Source organism: Morus notabilis, unplaced genomic scaffold, assembly GCF_000414095.1.
Source record: "Morus notabilis unplaced genomic scaffold, ASM41409v2 Scaffold541, whole genome shotgun sequence".
NCBI classification, from domain to species: domain Eukaryota; kingdom Viridiplantae; phylum Streptophyta; class Magnoliopsida; order Rosales; family Moraceae; genus Morus; species Morus notabilis.
In genome coordinates this window covers 17,228-35,167 of record NW_010362788.1, presented here as the reverse complement: position 1 = coordinate 35,167, position 17,940 = coordinate 17,228, and the positions used below count along the sequence as shown (strand labels likewise).

The window sequence follows — 17,940 nt, the reverse complement described above, 5'->3', positions numbered from 1 at the left end:
AAAAAAATGAGTATAAAGTCTGCAAGTATTTTAAAACAATCAAAATTTGCGAAAACATGAGTATACAATCCGTCTATTTTCATTATGTTAAGGAATGAGAAAAATTATAGTAAAAAATAAAACAAGCGATAAACAAGCAAATAAAACAACAAATAAAAAACCCTCTTGCATTTTCATTATGTTAGTGACCATGTCATTATAGAAAATAATGAATATAAAGTTTACCAAAAGAGTATTAATCAAGAGTAAATAATAAAAATTCATAGTTATACACTTTAAGAGTAAGTTCAATAATTTTCTCTTTATTATTCTTTATTATTTTTTAAGAAAATTACCTTTTTTTTAGCTGATACACCACGGTTTCTTATTGATACATCGATTTATCATTGATTTACTAATAGCTTACCACTGATAACCTAATAAATTATCAATTGAAAATTGGTTTATCACTAGCTGATAATTGGTCCATCAATGATAAACGCCCAGGTCAATAAGTAGTAGGGAAATAGTAGAAAATAGTCCAATATGAAAAGCTTAAGAAAGTATATAGGTTAATTTTTAGTTATAAAAATTAATATGCCATAACTTGACAAGTTATGGTTCATAACTAAATAAGTTATGAACAAACTTATCAAGTTATAGTTTATAGTCATATAAGTTATGGACAATTATGGACAATAACTTGTCAAATTATGATTCATAACCAGACAAGTTATAGACGAAAACAATAATTTAACTTATTTATTAACTTACGTAAACTATTGGCCTATTAATTTTAATTCATCTCAAGTCTTGATCTATTTCTCTTTTTCTCCCTAAGTAATAAACCACTAATTTAATTAACGATATACCAGTTTATCATTGGTCTACCATGATCATCGCTGATAAACGGACAGTTCCCTAATTTTACAAAACTTCGGATATTTACTAAAAATAACTCAAAAAAAGCACTCTTGCATATGTGCATTTTTTTTTTTTTTTTTTTGGCGCAAAACAAAGAAAATCAAAATCAAAAGCCAGATTTTCTACAAAAATCCACCTGTTAATGTTCTCAGCTCCTTTTTGGGAGTGCAGTATTTCTGTTATTTATCTTGTAACAAAAGGGGGTTAGAAGGACGATAAAGTCCGGATCCAGCAATATGATCTTTTTTTTTGTAACTTATCTACAAAAAGTCCCAACAAAACCGCGTCATGAACAAAAGATGCTACAAGATACATGGCATCATTTCCGGGTACAAAAAGAATATATATATATATACAATTCTATCAGACAGAAGGTATCTCTGAGTTGTCTGTTAAGTTCTCACGAACATCTCCCCGACAAAGTGGACATACTCTGAGAGAAAAAGCCAAGAGAGATAATTATACAAGAAAGCAAACGAGACATTTAAGCATTATTCATCTGGGGAGAGAAAGGGGGGATGAATGAAGCAAGTAGTAGATAGGAAATGCGAATTTACCCATGAATCTCTTTAAGCCACTTATCCACACATGACATGTGATACTCATGCTGGCAAGGAAGGACCCGAATTTTGTCCCCTTCTTCATATTCAGCAAGGCAAATGTAACACCTGTTCATTGTTTGCTTAGAATTGTCAAACAGAGAACTAGAGAAAAACCCGTCTGGAACCATGTTCAACGATCAGGGAGAAAAAGAAATCGCAGCGATTTGCATTTGTGTTAATGATTGAACTTACTCTGAAACCTCATCACGAGCATCGGCCTTGTCTAGCCTGGAATGGCTCTTGAGAGGGAATGAGTCGACGACGGATGCTGGAGCAGGACTTGAGACCATGGATAGGGAAAGCGACACAGGTTGGCGGTGAATTTCATCCAAAACCTGTAGGTTGAAGATTGCAGCAGCAACTAAGTTAATAACTCAAGTCAAAAGTGGTGGAGGTCCATATGTGCAAGATCTCACAACCATGCTACTTCCATTGCCGAATAAGTCAAAATGGAATTGGAAAACAACCAGTACAAGATTACTTGGAAAGATGGAACCATTTAATCAGATGCAGATAAAAGACAACGCTGGGAAGAAAGTACATAATAAAGAAGATGGAAAATAACTGGACAGCCAAATGACAGACTAGACAAGACGTAGCCACACAGTTATTTAACTGAAAACAAAATCCCCATAGAATGACAATTATTGCTACTAGACATGATCAGGAACAAAATAGAAGAAAGAAAAAGGAGAAATACAAAAAATAAATAAATAAATAAAAGAATAACTAGACAGGGAAGCGCAAACTAGGCCAAATAACACCAAATAGAAAAAAAGCTTCAGATCTTGATGGCGAACCAAATAGCACCAATTGATAAATCCAAAAGCGCAATTGAACACCATATCATAGCCTTAGTCAAGGTTAAAATTGATGAGGGGCTACAGCCTTCAAGTAAATTGGCTATATGCTTTGTTCTATGAGAGAACTATACTAAACCGGACGAAATCCAACTAAAACATTATCAAGAATCACGTTCGATGAGATAAAAAGAATATGAAATATGGAATTCTAATTTTTTGTAAAACATAAAGCACAAAATGACACAAACTTCGGGAAGCACTTCTGCAAGTACCTTCTCAAAGATACATGAACATGAATAATTAAAAAGGATACAGATATTATTATCCAAGGAAAATAAAACACGCCCAGGGAAGATAAGTACCTCAAATAAAGCTTCAGCAAGCATGACAATTCTTGATATACTAGCTCGAGTCGTGGACTCTTCATTCATCAATAACGACTCACATGAGCATGTACCATCCGGGTGGTGCCCTGACGGGCAAAACATACTTCGTCTACCATACTCGTCAAGGCCACCACGAAGTCTCTCCCAGACCTGCAAGCAATTATGACGATGCAGTTCATAAAATATTGCAATACAATTATTTAACTTCCCACAGAAAAATTTAGGTAGTACGCTTGAAAAAGATTAAAGCCTAAAAAACAATTTCAATATGATATTCAGAGAAAAATAGGCATATATAATTAACTGGGAGTAACCTACTATCAGTTCCCATAAGATCTGACATAGCATAATTTTTGGAAATGTTAAAAAGAATGTCTCATAGTGCCATATGCTATTAACATAGATATACATCATTTTTACCTCAGATCTTGAGTGTCGTCTTCGTTCACTTGAATATGGAATCCTACTACCTAGGTATCTAGAATCAATTCCATTCCCCTCATCAAAAAAGTCACCACTGAAACCAAGTAGCCACCGGTCATGAGATCCTAGTTCCTCATTATCATCCATTGAAAAAACAATGGTTGGAGAATCAATGAGCCTTCTGGAACTGCGTCGTGAGAAAGCATCCCAGAATAGTCTTCTACTATTTCTCCTGGCCTCACGGTTACTTGCATCAGGATTGCTATTGGACAGTACGTTGGAAGAAATACTCACGACATCCACTTGAAGTAGCCCGCCATCAGCTCGGGCCCTTTCCCTGTTGGAGACCAGGAACCCTAAACCCGAAGGTATTACCTCATGAAGGGGTTCACTTCCAAATGGGTGAAAAGGCACCGGTGGATTGGAAAGTTGAACAGAGTGGGAATCGGAACCAGAGCTACCAATGGCCATTACATCGGCCGTGTGATTCTCATCAGAAGGCACTGTGTCCGAACATGAACTGCCACGTCCCTGAGTGGGCGAACTGCTTGGATGCATAACCTCGGCACCATTGTGCGCTGAACTACCAATACCATTTACCGCACCCGCGTTAGGAGAAACAATCACAGAAACTGCGTCTGAAGATTGTTGTTCTTTAAACAAAGTACTAGATGTAGTAGTACTATGATTAGTACCCATAGAAGATTCATCATGACCACAACCAGTACTCACCTGATCAGGAGAAGTTAGCTCCTTACATTCAGACAAGAATGTACTATTACTTGTTCCAATACTTCTTAAACCATCTTCAGAAAATCCATTCAAATTAGCTACAATTTCAGTATTTGAACTGGTAAATCCTGTTCTTGAACTGGCAGAAAGTGAAGATTCCACTCTTGGGTTCTGAACTTCACGGATTTGTTCATACTGTTCTTCCACCTAATTAATAAATAAATAAACATGTTAGGAACTAAAACAGTACAAAATTCTTGTTCTCAATCAGCTCATATGGTTCTTCCTATTCTAAAATGATAAATTCAAATTCAGAAACATGCCCACAAAACTAGAAAGGGAGGCAAGAAAAGGGTTAAAAACTGCATAAGAAGTTTGTTCTCCCGATTATTAGAAAAGGGGCCGATCCTCTAAACGATCAAACCGCAGATAATTTTAAAAGCCAGAAATAGTAATTCGAAGATGAATTGAGAAAAATATGAGATACATGCGAAATGGGTATGGATAGTTGACTTAAAAGAGATTAAATTTGTGGTTGAAGTTGAAGATGATGATAAATACCTGATAGGTAGAGCGAGAATCGGAACCACCGCAGATGAGAGAGGAGATTATAGAGCGGTTGACTCGGGGCCGAGGACGACGCGATCCCAATCGACTGTTGCTCGAACCCATTTTAGAGAGAGAGAGAGAGAGAGAGAGAGAGAGAGAGAGAGAGGGGCTTAGTTGGAGAGAGGTTGGGAGGTGAAGTGAAGATGATGATAATGGAACTATCAACTATGTTAAGGTAAGCACTCCAAAGAGGCAAAAGACTGTTTTCTGCCCTTAAAAAAACATAAAAAATAAAATAAAATAAAAAGTTAGGATGGCCTTTTGAAAATTCAGCAATAGTTCGTTAAATGAAAAGAAATGTTTATTTGTTGAAAATAAAATTGACTTTTGTATTTGCTGATTGATTTTTGACATTGTTAATTCATCTTGATAATTATGAATTAATTAATCATCGATATATCTCAACTGTGACTTTGGCCAAATGACATTTTTAATGTTACAAAACTGGAGACATTTCTTTGGAAAAAAAAAAACCCAAAGAATTTACTAATAACATACTTTAAAAGAATAATTTTTCACTTTTTTCCCCTTAATTGCCATTATTTCAAATTCAAAAGACATAAAAAGGTTGGAGGAATTCAAAAAGAGTGATTCTATTCACACCATTTTTTCCTCTCTACGCCTCTTTCTAAATACACATTGCTCAAAATTTTAAAACGATTAATTTATTTTTTACACACCCCTATTATTACAAAATTATTCCTAATTGTTTTTGTAAAATTATTAATTTAATCATTTTAGTTTCTTTTTGTACGCCTATCATTTAATTTTAATTTATTATTTATTTCTTTATCTCTCCATATTTTTTGAAGTTTTTGGAATGAAATGTTTTTTCATACATAATTAATGTTTACATTTTTTAACAAAAAATAACATAAATATGAGATAATTATTATATCAATTGAGGTGTTGGTAAATGTTAGGGTCAAAACCAACACCACAATCACATTTGTACACATAGGTCTCGTTCACTTCGCGGATTCGAGTTTTCAATTCGAGCTGAGATATGACATTTTCTGAGAGCTTTTTACTGTAGCAGAAAAAGTTAGATGTGATATTTTCTGAGAGCTTTTTACTGTAGAAACCTAAAACTGAAAACTCGAATCGGTGAAGTGAACGAGGCCATAGACAAAGTTTCGGGGAGAAAGTCAACTGAAATCGACTCGAGACGATTGGAGAAGTATAACGATAGGAGAACTGTGGGGACCACCCGAATAAAATAGTAAAGAGGATTCCTTGGAGGCCACGAAATCTATTCCAGTCAAATCTAATATTAAAGGCACTAATTCAATCAATAAAGAAGAGAAAAGTAGCTGCAAACCAAATAAGGAAATAAGAAAAGAGAAAGTCAATAGGAAATAAAGTGAAACTGCCATTCTCCAATTGACAGCGTGGCAGCTCGAGAGAAAAGGAAAGTAGAAAGTCATCTCCTATAAAGTAGGGGATGGAGATCATGAATTAGAGGACTCTGGATCCCCTACATTACACTCACTCTCTCTCTCTCTAGATTCTCTCTCTAAATTCCCTTCTCTTCTCTCTCCAATTCTTCTTCTCCATTGTAATTGTATTTTCTACAAGATATGGTGAAACCCGGGACCCTACAGTAGATGTAGCCTTCACATTGGAGGTGAACCACTATAAATCCATGTGTTCATTTATTTTCCCTCACTTTACCTTCTCTTTTTAGCGCTTTATCGACTCGCCAATCATAGTCGAGGCCGGAAGTGGCCAATGGCCCACTGTAAATCTATGTGTACATTTATTTTCCCTCACTTTACCTTCTCTTTTTAACACTATAGATAACGAAAAAGGTAGAGTTGTTCAATAGGGTATTTTCTCAACAATTTTTTTTAAATGGGGTCAAATTGTATTCTTTTAAAAAATTGAGGGGTAAAATTATAATTTAAAAACCTTTTGAGGTCAAAATATAATTTTAAAAAGTTAAGGGGTCAAAATATAATTTTTAAAGATTTAAAGGGTCAAAATATAATTTAAAAAATGAATGGGTCAAAGTGTAATTTTTGAAAAATATAAACCCAACATCGCTTCAATCTTGGAATTTAACCTCAGTGTTGGTCCTGAAACTTGATCCTGACTCTTGATATTTGTAAAGTATTTTATGTATTTTATAAAGTTAAATTGCATAATACAATCTAATACATAGGTTTTATCTGTATTAGATATTACACTATGTAATGTATTAAATTTGAATTTCATATTAAATTATACAATGTATGAAATGTTGCCAAACATTGTATTATTCTTAAATAATGTAATACGGAGGGCTTATACGATGTACCAAACATGCTCTATAGTTTAATAAATTGTCATTGCATTTATAATAATTAAAAAAGGATTATTGACACATATATAGAGATAAAATAGGAGCCAGCCTCACTAATATCTTAGTAGGTTTTCAATTAGGATTAATTATAAAAATTTCCCATGAATTATAGCTCTAATAACACTTTTACTTCCTGATCTTTAAAACATAACATTCGTTCCCCTTGAACAATGAAATGTTAATAAAAAAAGCCCCATATGTTAGGTTTTTAACTGAAATTGACATTTCATTTGCTATTTTGAGGGAATTTTAAAAATTTTAAAGTTTAAAACTTAATTTGTATTTAAACTAACTTATATATTCAAAAAAAAAACTTCATAAAATTTTTTATTCTACCAAAAAAGGTTCATAAAATTTTTAACTTACATTCAATCAATAATGAATGTATCATAATTAAAAGTTTAAATTCAAATAGTTTTAAATTGAAACTAAATTTTAAATCATAGAGCTACTAAAATACCCAAAAATAATAAATTAATGTCAATTTTGTTAAAAAAAACCTTACAGAGGGAACTTTTTTATTAATATTTAATTACTCAGAGGAACAAATGTTTCAAAAATTAGAGGATAAAGTGTTATAAAGAGTTTAATTCAGAGAGAATGTTTTGTAATTAATCTTGCCAATTACTACAGATGAACTTGCTAGCAACAAGCCACCATGTAGTCTTTTCGCTGGTTAAGCCACCATGTTGTGTTGATTCTAAAACAATTAGGGCTTGTTCGGCAGCCCTTAAAAACTCAAAAAAAGGCAACTCAACGTCTACAGTGCATATTCTCGCGTGCGCATACCTGCCATTTGATCGTTTCCATCTTCCAACAGATCGACAATGACAGAAGAGGGAGAACCAGCGAAGAAGATCGCTGATGGATTAGCAATAGATCGGCGACAATGGCAACGAGATCGACGACAACAAGAATCTCGGCCGGAGTGAGAAGAGGAGAAAATGTCGAGAAGAGAGGAGAGAGAGTTGTTTATTTTATGTTTTTTTTAGGTTAAATAGCAAATCAAATAAATTCTTGTTGTGTCGAACTGTTGGGAATGATGTCCTAGATGCATGAGATATAATATGATATTTATTATTTATTTAATAAAAGAGTTTATTCATTATTTTATGTGCATATATTTATGCATAGTTTATGAATATCAATGAAAATTCCACGATTATTTATGTGACCTTAAATGTTGTATATAAGTGCTATATGCGAGAAGATAATGTTTAAGGATAATAATAAAAAATAATGTTCGTAACGAATTAATTAAAGTTTGGAATCCTTAATTAAAACATTACTAATACATGTCATTCCCATTTAGAATGGAACAGTATTATCTGCACTGTTAATATGGTGAGATATTGAATGAGTGTATTATGCATAATGAGATTATATGGAACAAGAACACAGACACAATATGAATTTCTAATAATTTTTGTTAAGTATAGAAATTCTAATTGAGTCTACCGATTGTCATATACAGAATGATCTTAATCCTGAGTTCTTAGCATACTCCTATTTATGGATTTGTGTCTTTTGATTTCCTCTGTATGGCTTCCAAGATCCTAAATCATATTCCTTGTATTTTGGAGACATGATGAAGTAGGTAGCAGGGAATGTTGTTATACGAGATGGAATCCATTGAGAAAGAAGTAGATAAATAATTCTCTTAAGTGTTGATTCGAAACTTGGAATAGTAGGAGCTCCGATTCATGAATGTGTTTTATCAATCACTGTCCATTAGAGAATCAATGGTACTCAAGGATAAAGATATAATTAGAGAGGTTAACAGATTTTTACATAGCTCTAATTATGAATTATTTATGGAGGATTGATTTATATGTAGTGACTACATCACATGGACACTTCACGGTTTAGAAGTAATTTCTATCTATAATTACGAGAGTGTAATTCTAAGTTTATAGTGGAGTAACTATTGGAATTAATAAGATTAATTAACTAATTAAAGTGTTTCATTAATTATTAATTTTATTAGAGCTTAAAATTATAGGTCCATGAGTCACCGCGTCGTCCTTGTAATTCTACAAGACATTAAGGGAAAAATGAGAATTTTAGAATTATGGAATTCTAAAAGCAAACACTCAATGATAATTAATTGAGAATTAAATATTATTTAAATAATGTGATTATTTAAATTTAAATTTAAATTTTGGATCACTTATGTAAAGGTGTTCACATAGTGTGAACACATCTAGAATTATCCATTCAAACTTATTTGATAAGTTGTTCAATTTAGAATTCAATTAATTTAAGTTTGACTTAAATTTGAATTTGAATTTGAGTCAAAATTGGGCTGCCGGATAAATGATGAATTTCTCTTCCTTCCCTATTTGATATTGGCGCCTACACAGGGATAAGATCCCCTATCTATGGCCGGCCAACCAAGGCTAAAGTGAAGGAAAATTTTGTTTCAAATTCAAATAGGTGATAATTAACAAACTTTATCTTGGAGATAAAGATTAGATTCCTTCTTGAAGTTTGACTTCTACTCTGTAAATAAAGGGGTAGTAGAAAATTCTGAGACACAATTTTTTGACACAATTTTTGCTCCTAATTCTAGAGGGTGACCGAATTCTTCCAAGAGTTGAGAGGGAAAATTTTTCTCCAAAAATTCGACGTCGTGCATGCGTTGGTGTTCGTGAAAATTCTTGAGTATTTTTGCTAACCTGTTTTGTTTCAGGTGTGTCTACACACACGTCTTCATAGATTCAAAGAATTGACGAGGCAGGCTCGGGTTTTCTAAGCAAAGCATTGGAGCGAGGATTGTTCGAGATCAAAGAACTCAAGTTATCATCCTAATCGGCCGCTATGTATAATTCTTATTTGAGTTCTTAATAAATAAATTAATGTGATTAATTTATTTGTACATAAATTAATATAATCTATATTGTATCTCAAAAGTTTTATTAAAATTTTTTTTATACACGATCTGCTACCCCACGCTTCCGCATCCGAATTTGATTCGAAAACTAACAATTGGTATCAGAGCGGTCTATAGACGATATTAATTTATGCTCCGATTATTTGATAATCAAAATTAATATATCAAATATGTGATATTTAATTATGTATGTATGTGATGGGTATACACTTGCATTTATGGATGTTTACATTTAATTCATGTTGATGTATGTATGGATGATGGATTTGGTCATTTATTATATGGTTCTATGAATTGCATAAAATTCGTTCAATTAAATTATTTGTAATTTTTATTCAGGAGTTAAAAGTATTGTAATTCTAAAATTAGGGCTTTGATTTTGAATCAAAAGCCCGAAAGACCAGCCATGGAGCCGGCCAAGTTGCTGCCCTGCCGCTGCCTCACAGCAGCCCATGCCCGTAGACCCCGCTGCCCCTGCACTGTGTTTTGCTTTCCTTAGTGTTGCCGCTGTCTGCGCGCAACCAGTGGTTTGGAACCACAACTTACGCATGTACTGAATGGCCGCAAGGAAGTATAGCAAAAGAGGACCGTGTGATGGCCCCATGATGACTTTGTGGGTCAAAGGGCCATGATGCTTTTTCTAGGCATTAATGCCCGTGCAACTTAATAGTTATATATATATATATATTATAAAAAGTTATAACGATTAAATACATTATTATATATATACGATATATAATATATATAAATATATGAGTTATAATTATTAATTATTATTGGATAATAATTATAATTATAATTATATATAAATTAAATAATTTTGTTGATTTTAAAAAAAAATTTAGTAATTTTCTTAATGGAAGAAAATTATGGGTAAATTATTTTTAACCAATGTCAAAAAAATATATATATATTTACACCTGTTGGCCTATTAGGGTTTCGAACCCAAACTGTGTGCAAGGACGCGGAAGTGTTTCGAACCCCGAAGAAGCCGAAATCTGACCTGAAGATGAAGAACGCAGCCGATGAACGAAGAATTTAAGAATTGAAGACCCGTTGATGTAACGGAATAAAATAATTATTGTAATTATTTATTCGATTTGGTTGTAATTATTATTCGTTCAATTTAATTGTAATTGTATTTTCCATTAGACCTGGTCAAATTTCATCTCAATAGACGATTGCATATTTTATACTTATATTTATTGGATGATTGTATATTATATGTCCATTGGACCCGGTCAAATTCCATCTCAATAGATATAGTGTGCTTACTCATATGTTTTATAACATGCCATGAATACACACACATTTATTATTATTTATTTTATTTATTATAAAAGAATTTTAGAAAAATAAAATAAAATAAGAACCATGCGCTAAAATTGATTTAATATGATTAAATTGATTTAAGTTGTAAAATTGAGTTGCAAAATAATGTTACATGTGAAATTGAATTTAAGAGTTAAATTTTAGAATTTCACATATCTGAAAAATAAATTGTTTATTTATCGGGATTTGAAAACATGAGATGATTTTTCAAACAAAATACATATTTGCAAAATAATGACTGAGAGAGGGTTGTATGACAATATGACCCACTAGTCTCCATCGTTAGTTCAACATCATGAGATTCGAAAGGGGCTTTGCGGCGGCACCAATTCTGCACTCCTTACGGAAAGTGTTCTTTCGGGTCAATAACAAGGTTGACTTCCTAGCGATAAGATTCAATGTATTTTCGGTTTGACCTACCCTACGGCGGCACTCCGGAGTTAAGTCCGTAGAATCCGAAACGATGGGTTACACTAATGAAAATATAATAAAATTTGTTGATTATATTTTTTACCAAAATAACGACAATTGATAAATATGAGATATTTTGATTATATTTATTAATTGAGAATGTCTCGGTTCAATTTGTGATATTTTAGCCTACCCTACAGCGGCACTATATTCGTGGTAAATTGGATTATCGTTGGCACCTAAAATTAAAACATGATTTATGTATTTTTCATGTGCATCATGCATCATATTTAATTCGGCCTAAAATTACATTTTTGATATTCATGCACATAAATTGGTTAGATGAATATTCTACTTATTTCCAGCAATATGTGAAATCCTATAATCTCACTACATGAAACTGAAACACTGACTAGAGATAAGCTATACAAAGTGGTAAAGTAACATAAACAACTTACATTCATGTGATGAATATAAGTTTGTCCCAAATAGAGGATTGTCCTCCCGTCCCTAACGAAACCACTATAGCTAAATGTTAGCTAGGGTTGCCTGGTAGTTCACAAGAAACATGAAGGCATGGAGACAGCTTATGAGATAATGTAGTCATCAGATACTGTACCTAGAAATCCATATAAAGGCTTGGCTAAATACAGTAAGGGGCCTGACCAAAAGACAAAGGGAAAGTCGTTTCCATGAAAATAAAGGAAAAGAATCAAAGCAAATACGATTTGCTAGTTCTAAAAACATGTTTAGTAAAGGGTGATTCCTATTCCTAGATAGTAGATTCGGGAGCAATTAATCATGTTTATTTTTTTTATTAAGTCTTCTCTTACAAGGAAATTATTTCTCGAAACAAAGAAAAGAAGTAGAATCAAAGTAAATAAGATTTACTAATTCTAGAAACATTTTTAGAGAAGGGTGATTCCTCGTCCTGGATAGATGATTCAGGAGCAACTTATCATGTTTAGTTTTATTTATAAAATATTAGTTCTTACAAAGAACTTGCCATCAGGGACTACACGATAAAAGTGGGAATATTGCTAGGATATCGGTAAAAGCAGTGGGAGAAGTTAGACTTTAATTTTGGAAATACCTTGTTGTGAATAATGTTTATTTCCCTCCAGGCATAAAGAGAAATTTGATTTCTATTTCTAAATTATTTGACCAATAGCCTTTAATAATAATCTAGTCCACAATTATTTTTCAAAATTGTTTCGATATTTGTTCTGGATATTTAGGAAACGGTTTATACCTTTTAAACCGTTGCCTGACTCACTACGTAATGTTGAAGTGTTCAAAAGTTGTCAAAACTAAGAATAAGAAGCAAATGATCTTTCACAATAATAGCACATATCTGTGGCATCTCAGGCTTGATCATATTAGCCTAAATAGGATTGAAAGACTTGTAAAAGATGGTCCTTTACGCAAACTAAAAGTTAGTACGCTTCTAGTCTGTGAATCTTGTCTAGGAGGCAAAATGACCAAGAGACCTTCCACGTCGAAAGGAGAAAGAACCACAGAACCACCTCAGCTGATACATTCGAATGTTGTGGACCGTTAAACATCCAAGCTAGAGGAGGTTACAAATATTTCATCACTTTTATTGATGATTATTCGAGATATGGTTATGTTTACCTAATGCAACAGAAATCTAAAACTTTTAGAAAGTTTAGAGAATACTGAGTAAAAGTTAAAAAATAATTAGGTAAATTAATCAAGACACTTCGATCTGATCGAGGGGGTTAATACCTAGACCAAGACTTTCAGGATTTCTTTATTGAAGAAGGTGTGGTATCCCAATTGACTACATCCGGGCACACCACAGCAGAATGGAGTTACCGAAAGGAGAAATCAGACTTTGCTCGAAATGATAAGATCAATGTTGAATTATTCTTCACTTCCTACTTCATTTTGGGGTTATGTAGTAAGAACCACCATGTATATTCTGACTCTAGTACCATCTAAGTCTGTGCCAAAGACACCCCTAGAGTTGTGGAATGGTCGAAATCTAGTTTTGAAGCATGTTCGCATATGGGGGTGTCTGGCTCATGTGATGAAATAATAGGCTGAGAAGTGGGAACCGAGATCATAAATATACATACTTGTAGGATATGCAATGGGGACAAGAGAAGGATTATTTTATATAGTCACAAGAATCAAAGGGTATTTGAATCAACAAATGTCACGTTTCTAGAGCATGACTCTATGATAGTTTTCAAGCCCAGAAGCAAAATAGTTATGGAAAAGTTACTTTCCAATGAGATTGCACCACAACCGACAAGAGTTGTTGGAACGCTAAGAGATAAGACCACGATTCCTAATCAAACTCCTTTGGCACCTCGTCGTAGTGGAAAGGTAAGCAGGTTACCTAACCGGTATACCGGGGAGGCCCAGATCATCACCACTGATGACGATAAGGAGGATCCATCGACCTTTAGGGCTGTGATGGATGATTCTAATAAAGAAAAATGGCAAGCAGCTATGAAACTCGAGATTGAGTCCATGTACTCCAACTCAGTCTGGCACTTGTACATCCACTTGAAGGAATAAAACCCATTGGATACAAGTGGATCTTCAAGAGAAAGAGATTAGTGGATGGAAAAGTAGAGAATTATAAAGCAAGCCTAGTGGTTAAGGGTTACACCCAGAAATATGGAGTTGACTATAAGGAAACTCTCTTATCGGAAGCCATGCTTAAGTCCATCTGGATACTCCTAGCCATAACAGCATATTTGAATATGAGATATGACAGATGGATGTCAAGACAACTTTTCTAAATGGCTATCTTGAGGAAACCATCTATATCGATCAACCAGAGGGTTAGATAGAAAAAGGCCAATAGCAGAAAGTCTGCAAGCTGTAGAGATCAATTTATGGATTGAAGCAGGCTTCTAGATCATGGAACATCAAGTTTGATGAGGCTATTAAGTCTTATGGATTTGATCAAAACCAAGATGTATTAAACAAAAGAAAAGAAGATGTTCTCATTTTTTGCAAACCCGAATATTTGATATTCTGTGGGAGTGGTCAATCGTTGTCAGTTGAACACAAGATTCGATCATTAGGTAGTGGTGTAGTGTATCCTTAAGTGTATGAGGAAAACAAGAAACAATAAGACAGTTTAGTCCGTAAAAGAGTTATCATTTAGCTGGATACACACACTTTGACTATGAGTCATGCATGAATTTTGAGAGTCGACATCCAAATCTGTGTTCACACTAGGTGAAGGAGTCATAATATAAAAGGATGTTGGCAAAGTGTGATTGCTAATTCTATTATTAAGAGTTAATATTTTGCAGCGTGTAAAGTAGCAAAATAGGGCAACCTGACTCCAGAAATCCTTAACTGACCTGGAAGTTATTCCAGGCATAGATCAGTCATGGACAGCTAGAAAGTTTTAGGATTGGAGACATATTCTACCTGCTTTAGGACAAGTGGGAGATTGTTGGAAATGGTGTCCTAGAAGCATGTGATGTAATAGAATATTTATTATTTATTTAATAAAATAGTTTATTCATTATTTTATGTGAATATATTTATGCATATTTTATGAATATCAATGAAAATTCCATGATTATTTATGTGACCTTAAACGTTGTATATAAGTGTTATATGCGAGAGGATAATGTTTAAGGATAATAATAAAAAATAATATTTGTAATGAATTAATTAAAGTTCAGAATCTTTAATTAAAACTTTACTAATACATGTCATTCCCATTTAGAATGAAATGGTGTTATCCGCACTGTTAATATAGTGAGATATTGAATAAGTGTATTATGCATAATGAGATTATATGGAACAAGGACACATACACAATATGACTTTCTAATAATTTTCGTTAAGTATAGAAATTCTAATTGAGTCTACATATGGTCATATATAGAATAATCTTAATCCTGAGTTCTTCGTAAACTCCTATTTATGGATTTGTGTCTTTTGATTTACTCAGGACAGATTCTGAGATCCTAAATCCTATTCCGTGTATTTTGGAGATATGATGAAGTAGGTAGCCCGGAATGTTACTATACGAGATGGAATCCATTCCTTATTGAGAAAGAAGTAGATAAATAATTCTCTTGAGTGTTGATTCAATACTTGGACCAGTAGGAGCTCCAATTCATGAATGTGTTTTATCAATCACTGTCCATAAAAGAATTAATGGTACTTAAGGATAAAGATGTAATTAGAGAGGTTAACGGATTTTCACCTAGCTCTAATTAAGAATTATTTATGGAGGATTGATCTATATGCAGTGACTACATCACATGGACACTTCACGGTTTTGAAGTAATTTATATCTATAATTACGAGAGTGCAATTCCAAGTTTATAGTGGAGTAACTATTGGAATTAATAAGATTAATTAATTAATTAAAGTGTTTAATTAATTATTAATTTTATTAGAACTCAAAATTATATGACCCTGAGTCCCCGCGTTGTCCTTGTATTTCTACAAGACACTAAGGGAATATGAGAATTTTAGAATCATGAAATTCTAAAATCAACCACTCAATGATAATTAATTAAGAATTAATTTTTATAATTTAAATTTAAATTTTGGATCACTTATATGAAGGTGTTCACATAGTGTGAACATATAGTGTGAACACATCTAGAATTATCCATTCAAATTTATTTGGTAAGTTGTTCAATTTAGAATTCAATTAATTTAAGTTTGACTTAAATTGGAATTTGAATTTGAGTCAAAATTGGGCTGCAGGATAAAGGATGATTTTCTCTTCCTTCCCTATCTGATATTGGTGCCTACACAGGGATAAGATCCCCTATCTATGGCCAGCCAACCTAGGATAAAGTGAAGGGAAATTTTGTTCCAAATTCAAGTAGGAGATAATTAGCAAACTTTATCTTGGAGATAAAGATTGGATTCCTTCTAGAAGTTTGACTTCTACTCTATAAATAAAGAGATAGTCGAAAATTGTGAGACACAATTTTTGCTCCTAATTTTAGAGGGTGGCCAAATTCCTTCTTGAGTGTTTTTGTTAACCCATTTTGTTTCAGGTGTGAACACATGATGAGTGCGTAATTTATGCACTCATTCGTTACTCCTTTAGCTAGTTTCGGCGTGTTTTTCCTCAAGTTTTTATGTGAATTTAATTATTTTCCCTTGAGTGTGCAGGAATGGGTGAAATCGCTGAGTTTTGAGGCATTTTGGATCTAGAAGACAGAAAAAGAGGCAATACAGCGCCTACAGATGGCGACGCGGCGTGAAAAGGAGCAAAATCGAGCAAACTTGTACGAAGGGACAACAAGAGGTGCGATATGTCACTTCCTTTATGGAGATATGTCGTTGCTGCCGGGTGATATGTCGCCTATTTCTAGGCGATATGTCACCTGAGTTACGCGTTTTGGCCGAGTCTGGTGCGCAAATTTTTATGAAAAGTCAGAATTGGCTTCTTTGGGACGTGCTGGACATGGAATATAAGGAAGGGGGACCAAAAACTGAAAGGGGGACGAAGAGAAAACTGAATGGCAAAGGAAGAAAACTGAATTGGAGAGGATTCCAAGGATTTTGGAGCAGTTTTTCAATAATTCTAAGCGTTATTCATTCTCTTCTTCTCTCTATTCTTGTATTTTTCTAGATTTTGAATATTAGTTTGAGATATTAAACCACATGACGTGTGACTAATTTTCCTAATTGTTAGGGTTAAGATGAATCTCTATTTGTGATTATTGTTTCTACGTTTTAATGTGCATTTAATTAAAGTTTTTCGTTTCTTTCGTGTTCTATTTTGATTTATTGCTGCCAAATTTATGATTTTCATATTGCTATGCTTTGTGAGATTGTGAATTGGGCAAATTTAGATTGTGATAATTAATACTCAAGAGGAGAATGTTTGAGCAATCCAGAAACGGGTAGAATAACTTAGGTCAGTGGTAGGTCGAGAGATAAACATTGCCTAGGTAGTCGAAACAATTTTAGGTTCTGAAATTGAGAAGTGAAATTCCAGGAATTATTTCTAGAGTGGAACTTAATGAAGGTAGGGGTGAACAGTTGTATAGAGATATAGGCTTGATATCACCTACACAATCTTTATGCGGCACTCGAGAGAGGGTATAAGGATACACATCACTCTAGGTTTTTGAGAATGTTGAGCTAGGTTAGGCACATTACTACGGAGAAACATAATCACAATAGAGTGAAGTCGAGACCCTAGCATTGCCATTATACTTATTTCCCTTTTTAATTTTAGTGCTTGTTATTCATTACTATTATCTTTTCTTTTAGTTTAGTTTTCCTTTATTTTAGTTTTTCTTTGAGTTTATCACATTCAAATTTGATCGCTTAGATAAAGTAGAGATATGATATTTGATGGTCTCCGAATGGAATTCGGATGCGGAAGTGTGGGGGAGGCGGATCGTGTATAATAAAAATTTTCATAAAACCTTTGAGATACTCTATAGATTATATTAATTTATGCATGAATAAATTAATCACATTAATTTATTTATTACAAACTCAATTACGAATAATACCTGGC

At 33.4% G+C, this 17,940-nt stretch overlaps 1 protein-coding gene across 1 annotated transcript; it reads right to left on the bottom strand.

The window, feature by feature from the left end:
* Positions 1 to 1,266: 1,266 nt before the first annotated feature.
* LOC21389849 lies at positions 1,267 to 4,620 on the bottom strand. Its single transcript, XM_024168718.1, has 6 exons — positions 4,411 to 4,620; positions 3,115 to 4,056; positions 2,671 to 2,844; positions 1,698 to 1,840; positions 1,461 to 1,571; positions 1,267 to 1,336 (listed from the first exon to the last, which is right to left on the bottom strand). The coding sequence occupies exons 1-6, from the start codon at positions 4,519 to 4,521 to the stop codon at positions 1,267 to 1,269; spliced, it is 1,551 nt and encodes a 516-aa protein (XP_024024486.1). The 5' UTR covers positions 4,522 to 4,620.
* Positions 4,621 to 17,940: the final 13,320 nt, after the last annotated feature.